We start from the raw sequence: 14,471 nt of genomic DNA, 5'->3' as shown, positions 1-14,471 counted from the left end.
AGTAGTTTTACTTTTTTGGGTTCTGTTCCACCTGCTCATCGTTCATCTCTAGCCGACAGCATCTGATCATATATTTCTTCTATTCAGTGTGTTTTAACCGAGACTTAACAGTCTCACTTCAAATCTCTGTCATTTGCACAGACTGGAAAATAAGCTGAGAGCTAATTGTGCATTCATAATATCTTAAAATGGAACAACCAAGTTAAATTAAAGTGATATGTTTGTTTCATCATCTATAGTGTGATTAATGGAAACATCCTGCATGAATGATACATGTGGGAAGGATATTGAAAAAGCAGTTAATAAAAAGCAGACAACAATAAAATAACAACTGTATAAGCTGTTTTAAATGGAATATATTTTATAATGAATAATGAATTACTGGGAAATAACCATTCATTTCCATCCATTTATTCAGCCAGGTTGTCAAAAAGTCCTTCTTATGTCTCTTGTAGCTTCTAGCTCATTTAGCAAGTTTTCAAACTGAGTTGCATGAGCCAAATGTAAGATGTAAAACTTAGCTTGTAGAAAGTTGAATAATCTGTAAATTGGTTACTAAGGAACACCTGCAGCTTTATGCTTCAGGAACAGATCTGTAATCCTGCTCAAGGCTAAATACAGATACCAGGTAGAAATATCCACATAATAGTAAAGATCAATTTGTGCAGCCATTTTTAAATATCTCATCTCGGTGTCTAAACCACAGACTGTAAATAAACGATGGATGTAGCCTCGGGGTCTGTACAGTGAAGCCAACATGGAAGTGCCTTAAAGCTGCATTCTGTCTAACAGCCAGCAGGCGGCGACTCTTCTGGTTGTACAAAGAAAATGAGAAAATGGTCCTACTTTTCAGTTGATTTGTTCCGTAAACATTTTCTCAATGAGTTTATGGTCTCAGTTGCAGCTTCAACCCAGAAGTCACACCTAAACCAGCACCAACACCATTGAGGGGTGGCCCAGGGTGGAAACTAGAATGACGCTATGTAAATAGAAACAAGTTATACTATTACTGTTTTTTTTTTTTTTTGGCAGAACTTCTGTGGATCCATTTCTCTACAACTGTGGTTCCCATACAGATGCATTTAAACTGTGCAACCACATACCTTTCAACCACATAGAACCAAAGAGTTCGGCTCAACCACAAAATGTTCACTCTGATGATGCAGCAATGCACAGACTTCATATGATTGTCATCGTCAAAAGTATGCTATATATATAGTATATGAGTTTTCATGTGCTTTTATGTGACAGTCTTTCCTCCATAAGTGAATGAGTACTGAAAGACCAAATGAATGACTATAAACATTACATTGTGCCACCTTGATGTAAGCAATGATCTCAGCCTGGCCACCCATATGTAAAAAATGTCAAAATGTTTTAAGTTTATCCAGACAGTTTTATTAAAATTATCTTGCTCCCCCGCTGCTGACTAGCACCAGGATCTTTAGTCCCTTACGTCAGAAAAGTCCCCAATCTAAAATAGTGTACAGTAAACAAGGCCTATCCCTAGTTTGGCAAAGGGAAGGAGAAGAAGAAGAATACTATTTAGTCTGATGACATTAAAATTGATTTTTTTCCCCCATCAGACTAGACACCACATTTGATGGACATTAAATGCTGCACACCGTCACCGACACACCATCCCCATCCTGAAGCATGGGGGTGTCGGCATCATGATGTGGGGATGCTTCATAGCCCTTAAAGGCTTGTAAAAGTAGAGGGTAAAAGGAATTGCAGCAAAATCTAGGGAAACCCTGAAGGAAAACCTGATGTAGTGTACAAGAGAAGTGTGGCTTGGGAGAAGATTTGTTTCCCAGTGAGACAATGGCCTGAAAGCTACACTGAAATGTTCAAGAGTGGCCCAGTCAGAGCCCAGACCGCAATCCAACTGAGAATTTGTGGATGGACTTGGAAATGGCTGAGCTGTAAGGCTTATCCCTCGATGGCTTTTCTGGTGACAATAAAGACATTTCCTTGTGTTATTTGGCTGCTAAATGAACTGATTCCCTCTCTAATGTTGTGTCTCTTGCTCAGGAGCAGCAGCAGTATAACTTCAGCTGCCTGTGGTGGAGGGGAAAGGCCATCCCCACAGGCCATGCACCACTCCTCCTCCTCCTCCTCCTCCACCTCCTCCTGGCGAAGAAGCTCAGCACCTTGTTCAATCCACGCCTTGAAGAATGAATGGTCACGCACTTCTGAGTGAATCTGTGTGCATTTTCTGAACATACAGTGTATGTGTGAGCGGCTGGTGCTGGCTGTGCGGGGGAGGGGTTAGTCAATTTGACAGTCATTTTTCATCTCCTTACATGACAGCCCCATTAAAGATTAACGGTGAGAAAAAAAATATGAAGCACTAATGGAGGCACACGGTGTACTTGTAGCATGGTAAAGTTACAGCTGTCATCACTAAACACACACACACACACTCTGTGAAAGTTGGATGACGGATGTGCTCTACCTCTCGCTGTGTACTGTCCACCGGCTGCTGGTGCTGATGTTGAAACAGAAGAAAAGAGCAACGAGGGCACACAGCAGAACGAGGCCAAAGGTTTCAAATCTGTCCATCCCTGGAAGAGAAAAGAACAAAGGGCCAGGGGAAAAAAGAGAAACAGTCAAAAATGTTTCTGTCAGCACTTTTTTTTTTACTGCATCTATTTTAGTGTCTTACTTCAACCCAGAATAAAAAGTGTGAATCTTTTATGTAATTCTGTTTTATCTAACTATGTTGGTTATTTATTCATTTCTCTGTTTCATTTACTGACAAAAACATGGTCATGTGCTGTTAAAAATTTATATCAGTGCAACACTGGCCCATTTCTGAAAGATTCTGCTGCTGAGACTTGGTGCTAACAGGAAAGGTCCATCTGACCGAGGTGTGCGCTGCCTTTAACCAAATGTCCTCAGCTGTCTCATGATTAATTCAGTCAGACACACAGTTTTTTTGCTAACAGAGGGCAAAAGATTTTGTGGAGGGATTGTTGGAGCAACAGTTATAAAGCTGTACTCCTGAATAAATGGGATTGTGTAGCTGCATGGGTTTGAATGAGCCAATCACTGTAAAGCATCCCGCAAACACTGGTGCCAATCAGCCAATCAGTTTCTCTGTAATCAAAGCCGTTACTTCAGTTCTTCTAATTGCTAACAAGTTCTTTGCATGTCTCCACTGGGATCTTTTGCGCTGATTATCAGGTCTTTGAGGTTAGAACGTATCTCTGCCGTCACTTTGATCTTCAGTTCCTCCGAGAGATTCTCGAGGGGATTCGGGTCTAAACTCTAATTGGGTCGCTCCAAAATGTTGATATTGGTGTCTGTGAAACATTTTTTGCTGTATGTTCCAGATCATCATCTTGTGATTCACTGCTGCTCAAGTTTTTCTGCAGATTGTTGGACGTCGTCCTCCGAAATCTTGACCTTGACACCTCCAGAGCCCCACGTTCCCAACACCACGCTTGTGGGGGTGATGTTCTTGAAGTTCAGTGTTTCTCCGTTCTTTCATCCCTGTGTCCAAACAACTCCTTTTTTTCATCTCATTCGACCACAGAACTCTTGGCCGAAAGCTTTTCCTCTTTTGTCCAGGTGAGCCTTTGTGTGTCTCTGTCGGACAAGTGAAGTCCTCCTTGCTTGGTATCCATGGAGACCAGTGTCTGCTGGAGTGTCTACTTGAGATGTTGTTGCCAGAATTGCTCAGAATCTTGAGGATGTTCTTGCTTCTGATCCTTGGATTCTTCTTAGCCTCTTACACGACCAATCTTGTCAGCACAGCGGTTGCTTTTCGCCTCCTGCCACGACCTTTGAGATTTTTCACAGCACGGAGCTCCTTGTACTTCTTGACAATGCTTTGCACCGAGGCTACCAGCACTTGAGAAAACTCGGAAGTGGTTTTATGGCCTTTTCCCGTCTTGTGGAGCAGCCACGATGTGCAGCCCTCTCTCAGCGATGGATCCTAACAGCTCGCTCGCTGTGCTCTTTGGTTTTAGCCGTGACTTACCATTCACTATCAACTGACTAGAGAACTGCTGCTTCAGCTGTTTTCAGTCCGTTAGATCACTCCAGAACATGGTTGAAACAACTAGAACCATTTGAAACGATGTAGAAGCTGCATTTTTTTTGAAACATTTGCAACAAGTTGAAGAGTGCGGATAATATTAGACAATGCAAATTTAATAAAAATGCATGAAATAGTTAAAAATGTGTCATTAACATCTCTAACACAATATCCTAATTTCCAGCCAGAAGGAACGTATAGGTCAAATCCGGCACTGGGTGTGAATGATTGTGGGTTTAGTGGTGGATGCAATATGTATAGAGAGAACTAAGTGAAATCCAACGATGACTGGCTGTTCCGTCCTCAGGAGATGCAAGTCATAAATGTATTTAGAAGAACTGGGAACCGGACTCAAACATGGCGCCCTCTCACTTGAAGGAAAATTGCTCGCTTGGTACACGTGCCAAAAAAACTTTTCTCGCTTCCAGGATTGCTTCTGCCAAATCTCATAGACTTTACACTGTGATGCATCAAGAAAACTAAACTCACTTCTCTTGGCATTGGAGAGATTTTTTTATTTATTTTTTTCACAAATATGAAATGATGAAGCGACAGGAGTCTGTTTCAGACTGCGTGAAGAGCCGGTGTGAGATAAATAGTTTCTAGTAAGAGTTTTCTGAACTATAAATCATGCACGGAGAAAGTTTCTGAAGAGGGATCAGCGTTGCAGATGATGATCGCAAATGATCCGGTGGTTGTTATTTTGTTAAAGTTCTGTTGTTGTGCTGTTTGTGTGTTGGAAGGCCCACCTCAGGAAGGGCCCTGCAAACTATCTGGGACTATGAATGCTGCTGTATGTGGTTTTGCTGCAGTATATATTTGTGCATATGGAACTAAACACGGGCGCAGTTGGTAGCACTGTTGCCTCGCAGCAAGAAGGTCGCCGGTCCGCGTCCCGGTGGGGGCACCGGAATCTTCTGCGTGGAGTTGGCATGTTCTCCCCGTGCAGCGTGGGTTCTCTCCGGGTTCTCCGGCTTCCTCCCACACAGTCCAAAAACATGTTGAGGTTAATTGGTGATTCTAAATTGTCCGTAGGTGTGAATGTGAGTGTGCTTGGTTGTCTGTCTCTAAGTGTGGCCCTGTGATGGACTGGTGACCTGTCCAGGGTGTCCCCTGCCTTCACCCTGAGTCAGCTGGGATAGACTCCAGCCCCCCACGACCCTAGTGAGGATTAAGCGGTGTATAGATGATGGATGGATGGAACTAAACACTAAAGCAAAGTGTTTGTTTGTTCACATGCAAGTCTTCAGACTGCAGATGAAACCATCGTGTTCACAGAAGACTGAATGTTGCATGTTTGCCCCGACTTCACTTGGAAGGAAATACATTTTTTACTGAGCTTGTTTCAGGTGGAAGAAATAACCGCAAAAAAGTGTTTTTTCCTGTTGAGTTACTTTTTAGAACAGTCGCCTTTAATGAGTGAGTTTAGCAGAAGAGAAATGTGCAACAATGACAGGAATCAACACATTTCCTTGGGCGGTACGAAAAAAAAAAGACACTTTGACTGTAAAAGTTTATTTTGATAAAATTAAACAACTTGATAATACATCGTATACAGACTGGAGACTGCCCACAGCGAGTTTCACACCTCCAAAAATGACATTAAAAAACAGTGAAGCTGGACGGTATTGAGATTTTTTTTTTGTTCTTTTCTTCCAAGAATATCATCATCGTGTCCTATAAATATTTGGTACAAAAAGAATGAGTTACAATATAAAGAAAATATGTGGACAATTTTGTTTGAAGCCTTCAGAGCAGAGCACAGTCACAACACAACTGGAACAAACCGCTGCTTTTACTGAAACTGCCAAAACACACGATATAAACTCCTGATACCAAATCAGAATAACAAAAAAATAAAATAAAATAAAAAGGAAAAAAAACTTTAAAAAAATCAGTAAACCAACACGACCTCATAGTTTCTCTCCTCATCTGGAAACTGTCTTCTTTAGAATGTAGCACTGAGGTTGACGGTTGTGATTTTGCTTTAAGTAATTAATGTGACATCAAAGCAAATGACAAATACACTTCCTTCCAGTGTTGGTTAATTACAACATTTAACAACAAACCCTCATGCCTCTGAAGGACACACAAGGGTGATCTGAATAAAAACGAAGCAAATAAACCAGTGAAGGAGGCAAGCGCTTCCTTTCTTTTCTTGCAAGTGAGTGAAATCTGTGCCAGAATACCTTTGGGCAAAAACATTTGGATCATATCCTCAAACTGTGCGAGTACATGGGAGGAAACAGGTACGAGCGGGAAATAATGTGGAACTGAAAATGAGGTTACCAGTCACCGAAAGACATTCAAGCTGCAATGCTGGCTGTGAAGTAGGGCTGTCACTTTTCCAAAAAATCAACTCGGAACAAATGAGGACACATCGTATGTCGGCATTCGTTTGAATACACATACAGTCCAATCGCAAAGTCAACTTACGCTGTCAGACTGATAAAGTTCTCTTCATTTGCGGTGCGTTCGCTGTCTTTTCAGGGACGAGCTAACAGCTGACTTGTTCTCTTGATGTTCCTGTAAGGCAGTTTGTCCATTAGTTTACTCCTCAGACAACTCGGTTTCATGATTATCTGTTCAGAACATCTTGCTTTTTAACTCTGCATCTTGCATAAATCCTGCATTTATTGCTTTTTGGCAACTCTGAAATCTCGTCATCGGGGGTTTTCTAGGCAACTAGTAAAGAGTCGAAGAAATAGAGTGCATAGAAAAGAAAAATACTTTGTCTCAATAACAGCAGCTTAGCTGTAGAGCTGCTGGTAGTTTTTTTTAGTTGCTTTTAAGGCCAATTCATGCTTTCTGTATCTGTAAGGGTCCGCGCAAAGTAAATTCTATCTTCCACCCAAGTTTGAGAGGGATTCCTCTGTGGATGTATGTGTGGCGTACAAAATCAGTGACGATGCAGACTGCTCACATTCCAGGAAAACAAACGGTGCTGTACAGAAATGCCTGTCTCATGTTGAGACAACGTGAGGAGATCCACACTTTTACAATTCATCATTTAAAGAGTTGCGATTGAAGCAGTCGCTGCCCAAACGCTGGGAAGTTCTTATAAACTCTCCAGAAATCCTGTGCTGTGTCCACCTGCTGTGTTCTGCACACCTCAGGGACAAACACAAGGTGCAGCAGAACAATCGTACATCCTGTAAAAAGTCACAGCCTTTCAGAAGCATCCACAGAGTATTTTTCTGCCTTCAACATGAGGGGCAATGAGACCATCATGAGACCTACTGGGGTATAAACAGTATGTGTCCGCTTTCAAATTCCACATCAGTCATACGGACACCATGAACTGGTCGGTAGACAGCCTGGCCAGCTGCTGTTTCCTGCTTTTTAGTCTTTGTGCTAAGCTAAGCTAAGCTAAGCTAATTGGCTGCTTGTGATAGCTTCACAGACATGGTGGTGATCGACTCCCCAAGAAAGCAAATAAATTCCAAAAGAATCCCATTATTCTTGCTCTGGCTAATGTGGTAGCAAACAGCCTCTTCCATCCAACTGAAAGGATCAATATTATCATATTCTGGACTTTGTGTCCAACCGACTCTCCTACTAGCTCTGATTAAGAACTAGAGTTGCTAAATGCCTCTGTCTGATGTTTTGATGTTGAACAGTTTCCATTAAGTTGCTCTATTGCCGGCAACAGTTCACTGCTGTTGGAAATACGATTGATGAGAGCAGTGAGACTTAATTCAAAATGTAAAACCGTGAGCTGGAAAACCGAAGCAATGGACTGAAAGATGCTAAAACACTCAGTCGAACTGAGGAGAAGCGCAGATTTGGTGATAATTCTCCAAAAATTATTCACCACAAGCGACTCCTTTATTATAGTCATGTGACGCAATGTTAGTCCAAAAAAAAAAAAAAAAAGATTGGTGATGATTAGTGCAATTTAAATATTTCACTGAAGCCACAATCTTTGCTGTACAAACAGCTCGATGCAAATAAATCTTGGGTATTTTGAGTCGGATAAATTGTTTCATGCTTGAACAATATTCAGAATTTTCAATTCAAAGTGACACCCCTACTGTGAAGGTGGGGCCTCCCATGTCCATGTAAATATAAAACATTTTCTTGACAAAAAAAAGAGAAAAAGAAAAGGGAAATCTTTTTCCCCCACTTTTTTTATGATAGCTGAAGTTGTATTTTGTTATAGAAAAAGACTCCAGTGAAATTAAAGATTTATGGAACTTAGTATACTTCCAAGATAACTCTGTTCAACCACAGTTCTGACACAATATACACCTAATCAAGAAGCTAAAAATCTAGAAATGGTGCTGTGAACATATCTCTTCTTTTTGTGTGCAGCACATTAAAAAAAAATTGATCCAAAAAAAAAAAAGAAGAAAGAAAAAAAGAAAAGGAATCTAAAAACCTGCGTAAACAGAAAGAAATCAGTGCATTTAATCATACAAGTTGTCCTCTTTTTACTCTGTGTCCCGAAGAAGGCGATTTTCTCCTCTGGAATGGTCATTTTGTACAAGACAGCAAAAAAGACAAAAAGCAATCATGTAAGAGTCATTAGCCCCCTCCAGTCTCCACCAGCCAACAGACATCCACAGTTCAGCTCGAAGGGCAGCAGAAGGGCACTTAGTCAAAAAGAAAAAAAAAAAACACAAGGACTCGTCTCTCCACACACTTCGCTTCATATCTGCAGCGGTGAGTGTGTCTGGTCCGGTCCTGAAATAACTACATTGGGGTTTTGTTGACTGACCTGGGTCCAAACACTCCATTCAGTTCGCCTGGAATGGCAAATTTAAAGCCACAAAAAAAAAAACACTCTCCAAAATAGTTTTTTGGTAACTCAGGAGAGATTAAAATAAAGCCAAAGAAAGTATTCAAAGTCCAATTTTCCTAAAAAAAAAAAAAAAATATCCAGTCCAATTTTGATTCCAAACTCCATTCAGGCCTGAAATGAGTCTTTGAAGAGGTTCACACTGGTGGAGCTAAACATCTTTGGGCTCCACCGTTGTGCTGGTAGATTTACATTTCTACATCCATTAGTTCCCATTCCCAAAAATAACGTTTGTCCCCTTTTGAAAATGACTTGGTAGGCTCCATTTTTGGATCTGATGTGCAGTGAAGGCAGGTCAAAGGTCAGGTGGTGATCTCGGACATCCCATGTAATGGAATCAACATCTGCCAGCATATCTGTTGGTTCATCGTGTCGAGTGTGTGTGTCTGAAAAGTTCTCTCATTTCCTTAAAGCTCCTCAGCAACGTTCATGGTCTCTAATACTGAGTTTGTAGTTAGATGTTGCTGTCCTCGGCCCTGCAGTCGCCAAAAATGTTTCCTGAACCCGTCTTTGACATGGGATTGAGTGGGGTGTGTCATCGTTAGGAGAAGTCACTGTCCTCGGCCCCGTACAGGTCGGCCAGTTTCCTGAACCGCGGCCCCCAGTCACTCAGGTAGTGGTAGTCCTGCTCGGCCTCGGACGAAGCCGAGCCCAGCGAGCTGAGCGACTCGGCCACTGAGCCCGCGCCCTCGTAGGCGTAGGTGGCCAGCGAGTCGTACGGCGGCGCCGTCGGGTTACAGTCGTTCTCCAGCACCCTCTGGTTGATGAACTCGCGTACGTCCCCGTTGTCCCGTGACGTCATGTTCACCGGGGGCAGGATGAGGCCGGAGGCGGCGGGCGCGGGGCGGCGGTGCGGCGGGTACAGCAGGGTGTCGGTGGGGATGATGTCACGTCTCTGTTTGGCGGATTCTTCCAAGGCGGCGGCAGCATCCGGGTGTCGAAGAGCTCCGATGTCGAAAGCCTGGGTGTCCTCCTCGCCGCCGCCCTCGTCGTTGTAGCTTACAACGTTGTCCCGGACGTCCTCTTTGGAGATGATGAGAGGCTCCTGCTTCCTTTGACGTTTCAATGCTGTGAACAGAACCACGATCACTGGAGGAAACAAGAGAGAGGAGCAGGATTAGACAACTTCAGATCACAAACTGAAGAACAGCTTCTGTGTATTTATATTCTTCTATTTTAGTCACTTTGTTTTTATTGGGTATGACTGATAAGGAACATTACAGTCACGTTCACTGCTGAGTTAATAAAGTCAGAGCAAGAAGCAGGCACCTTGTCAGTCGGTTAAAAAGCCTTATTTTGACTTTGATTGCACCATAAACGGACGTGCATGCTCATCCTCACATCCAAACCAGAAACTTATTTCCAACTGAGAAGCCAAAATTCACAGATGAAGCTGTGAATAACGTTGACTATCTCATAACAACGGCGCACGTCAGAAATACACAGGATGTAAACAGTTAATCAACACGTCGGATGTGGGAGAAGCAACCACAACTTTACAGCCTGATGACTGTGTTGGGAGTATTTCACTGACAGCAAGTCTTGTGGGGTGTTATTGTGTCAGCAGCAGTGAATATCTACCGACAGTCCAAGGAGGCATGTTCAGGAACAAGTGTGATCTACAGCTCCAACTCACAACTTACACCAACTTAGAGAATCTGCTGTCTTGCTGCCAGAACCCACAGGGGACCTTCACTGGTGGTGTACAGCTGTTTTGGCAACACGGACCAACAGCATGTCAGGCAGGTGAGATCATAATATCATGTACTTTGCACACAGGGAGGCTATTTTCTCAGGTTGTCAGTGCTCTAGATGACAGCTAGTTCTTTTGCAAAGCTATGTGTGGTTTTGTTTATTTTTTTAATCAGTTCACGGTAGTCTGTCTATTGTCCAGAATTGGGATTTGAATGAGTTTAACCTCCATTTTGACGAATGTAATGTTGAGGAAGTGAGCAGAGTACAAAGTAGCTCTGTGCTGTCAGGTGGTCACAACTAATAAAACTGTCAGGTTGTCGCTCCTGTAGATCACAGAACACTTGCTGAACCTCTATGTTGTGCCATGTGACCCCTTTGGAGTCTTTGTACCATGGTGGATGGTTGACAGTAATGGCATCTCCTAATGTCCACTGTTTCAGTTTAAATGTGAGTGGACACCAAGTTCAGTCATCATCAGTCCATTACATGTGTACAGTTGTGACTCAATAATTTGACCCTTAACAATCTGAAAACCTTGCTATCCGACGGGTTTTTAGGAAAAACGAACGGAACCCATAGAAAATAGCCTTAGCATACCAACAGCCTTGGATTCTGACTCTGACATGACATTTTATGTCACAAATAAAGATAACAGTGTATTATCTGACTGAACAATCCGACAGATTGGCTACGTTCAGACCGCAGGACTTAATGCTCAATTTGGATTTTTTTGTGAAATCCAATTTTTTTTGCGAGTTCATTCACATTTCCAATTAAAAGTGATCTCCTGTGTGAACTTCACACGATCCAAAAGTGTCCCACATGCGCAGAAGAGGACACGACGATGTCACACGCAGCGAGCGTGCTCAGTGTTTGCAGAAGTAAACACGGATGTTAATGGTGGAGCGTATCTGCCACTCCCCTGCCACTGCCGCCACCGATGGTGGAAACAGAAGTGTGACCGCTAACTAAACTGGCATCAGCAGCCAAATACTGCCTGTGCCTTCCGGCCAATTCCACTCCATCGGCGCGCTCCCCCAGGGTGGAAGTGGCTGGAACGTGCACAATCTCACTGGTCAATTAGGTGTGAAATCCAGCGATGCGTAGTGTTCTAACAATACACTAGTTATTATAACAACTATAAACAATAAATATGAACAACAAATGACCCTTCAAGCATCAAGCCCTCCTTGTATCTCGACCTCCGTCTTGACAATCCGACAGCCTGGCTGTCCAACATAAAAGAAGGTTTTACATTTAGTGTTGGCTTATCGAGTCACGACTGCATTATCATTCCCATGGAAACTGGGCAGCAGAAACTTCCTCAACCTTCTGGTAAACTCCCCTGATTCATTGTCAACATTCTGATCCGGCTCACCCTGATAATCCCTTGCGTACATGTGAATAAGTGTAGAACTTTTTTAGTGGAGTCGACACCTAGAAGCGTATATAATGTAGCTTTGTAGCATGATAAACGTAGCGACAGGGTTCATTTTAATCCAAACTACAATCCTTTCATAAACTTAGGTAGATTTGGTCTAAACTTAACCATAGAACAACTGGAAAACGGTGAGTAATAGTCAAAATTAGAACTGAATCAAGAACTTATACTAGAATATTGGTCATACACGGGACTCAGTCGCAAGTTTTGTGGCTGAACGTCCACTGATTGGTGCCTCCTCCATCCCCTCCAACTTTCAAATCTGGACTTTGTTCCTCTTTAAGTGCAAAATTGTGGCTCCACCGCCTTTATATAGGGTAATAAAGTCCTACTGAGCTTAGAAGAAAGTAGAGGAGGTCTCTACTGGCACATAGTGTATGCATAGGATTGATCAGAGGTGATAACTCGCGTTTAATGGCCTGATAACATGTGAAGCAGGCAGATAGGACGTATGCGTCCGATCAATAGAAGGTGAACGAAGTCTGGGTAATAAAAGTCACTGTCATCTTCTAAATGAAGCGAACCTTGTTTATAACAAATCTGCTTGTTTGACTGCTTCTGTTTTTCGAGCGAGACGCCCTTTTAGTCACGTCATTACATTCCCATAGATATGCAATAAAGTTGTTGAACACTCGCTGTAACGGCACCATGGTTGGAAATGATGGACAAAACCATGAAGATAAGATGGAGTTCAGCTCACACACATGGAATGGCTTATATGAACGCAGAATATGTACAGTGTTAGTATTTAACATCCGAGCTCTGACCTCATCCCTCCCCACAAGGTAGCACCAAGCTTAGCACATCAGGGAGTGAGGAGTGATGAAAATAACTTGTCCCTCTGGGCAATGTAGATGTAGAGCCCACAAGTGGATGCCGGGGTGGAGGTGCAGCTTTTGAAATGCTACATGAACAGCAGCAAGTGACAGCATAGATTTGAGGTGAGCGATGTGGCAGCAGAAGAGAGAACAGAGCACTGACAGCTTAAGTACATCAAACGGGTGCGTTGGATTTATGCGGCTGTGAGAGGAATATGCCATGTGAACGTGGCGGCAGACTGGAGTCGGCAATAAATCACAATGATGGCAAACTTGTAATAGAAAGCACATTATAATATAATGTAGAGATGTATAAGCGAAACAGGAGGAAGCTCTGAAGCGACGCCATACATTTCTCATTGTGGTTCAGACAACGCGGAACTCACAGAATGTACAAATTAGTGTAAAAACGAGGGCTGCATAGACCGGGTGGAGGCAGACAGAGAGGACAGCAGCCTTTGATTTCAAAGAGGGCTCAGCCATAAATATCATGCAGAACATTTGATTGGTTAAGCTCATGCAGGCCAGTTTGAATTTAAATCAAGTAAGTGCACAGTGGCAACAAGAAAGAGCAGAGGCGGAGTTAAGGTCAGGGAACTGAAATAACTGATAATGCATACACAGTAGCCCTGCAAATCACAGCATGAAATGTCTGCAAAGGAGCAGGAGAGCGTGAGCTGGGATGTGAATGAGAGAATATCAGATAGTGAGAGAATTAAAAAAAACAGTAAAGGTAGAGCTGGGGTGAGAAAGACTCACATAACTAAAGACAGACAAGAGAGACAAACAAACACGACTGATGAAAGAAAAGAAGAACAAAAAACGTAATCTTGATGTGATGGTTGAGGTAATGATGAATACATTCATTTGCATATCGACATGACTAAAATACTGCAGCTTAAGGCTGTGTTGTGATTAACATATAAAATATAATTCCACACAATGTGACTTCCCTCAGGGACTCGACCAAGAATTGGCTTCACCATTTGCTCTTCTTTGTGGTAGAAATACATGTCTGAATATATTTTCTTTTTGCTTTTGTATAAGTTGAACCTACATGGGCTTTAGCACATTTTCCTAACAGCAGTGTTCTTATAGCATGATCACACAGAATGTTTTTTTCCTTTACTGCAAGCATTAGCTGATCAACTACAGATGGGCATGAGGGACCTATCTGTACTCTTTGCTACAATTTCCCCTCTCTGGTGTTCATTCTGGTTGAGAGCACTTGAAGAACTATTGTAGCTGAATATAAGCAGCAGCCCCGACTGTAGTTTGCTCTCAGTTCATTTTGCTGGCTATTATGTACATACATACATCCACATCTATTTCCCTCAATCAAAAACTCCACTTTGGGGCCAACGGTGGGAATTATGTGGGTGCTTATAAACCACAGTTCAGGAGGATAACCATCACTCATCTGTCCACATGGTGATTTGGCAATACCTTATTTTAGCTGGTTGTAATCTACTCAAAAGAAGAACTGATCTGAGCTGTCTTGGTTAGAATTCATGCTTTGGTGTTTGCAGACATGGAAATAAAACATGTATCTGGTGTGCCTGAAAAAAGGCACAACAGGAGTGTAGGTACACAGTAATCAATAGTAATGAGCACCTCCCTGTCCGATATCACTTTAATAAATCAACACTGTATTTAGCTTAATGCTATACA

The 14,471-nt window shown here is 42.5% G+C and overlaps 1 protein-coding gene across 1 annotated transcript in view; it reads right to left on the bottom strand.

Annotated features, from left to right (window-relative positions):
- Positions 1 to 5,544: 5,544 nt before the first annotated feature.
- The window catches only part of LOC103366829 (cadherin-6-like), a 98,499-nt gene continuing 89,572 nt past the window's right edge, over positions 5,545 to 14,471 (bottom strand). Inside the window, exon 12 of the mRNA XM_008294669.1 lies at positions 5,545 to 9,935. Within this exon, the coding sequence (XP_008292891.1) occupies positions 9,388 to 9,935 (548 nt within the window). The 3' untranslated portion in view covers positions 5,545 to 9,387. The remainder of the gene's footprint in view (positions 9,936 to 14,471) is intronic.

Source organism: Stegastes partitus, unplaced genomic scaffold, assembly GCF_000690725.1.
Source record: "Stegastes partitus isolate 25-593 unplaced genomic scaffold, Stegastes_partitus-1.0.2 Scaffold984, whole genome shotgun sequence".
Classification (NCBI taxonomy): domain Eukaryota; kingdom Metazoa; phylum Chordata; class Actinopteri; family Pomacentridae; genus Stegastes; species Stegastes partitus.
The sequence above is the reverse complement of the archived record's forward strand: the minus strand, read 5'-3'. Positions and strand labels throughout refer to the sequence as shown.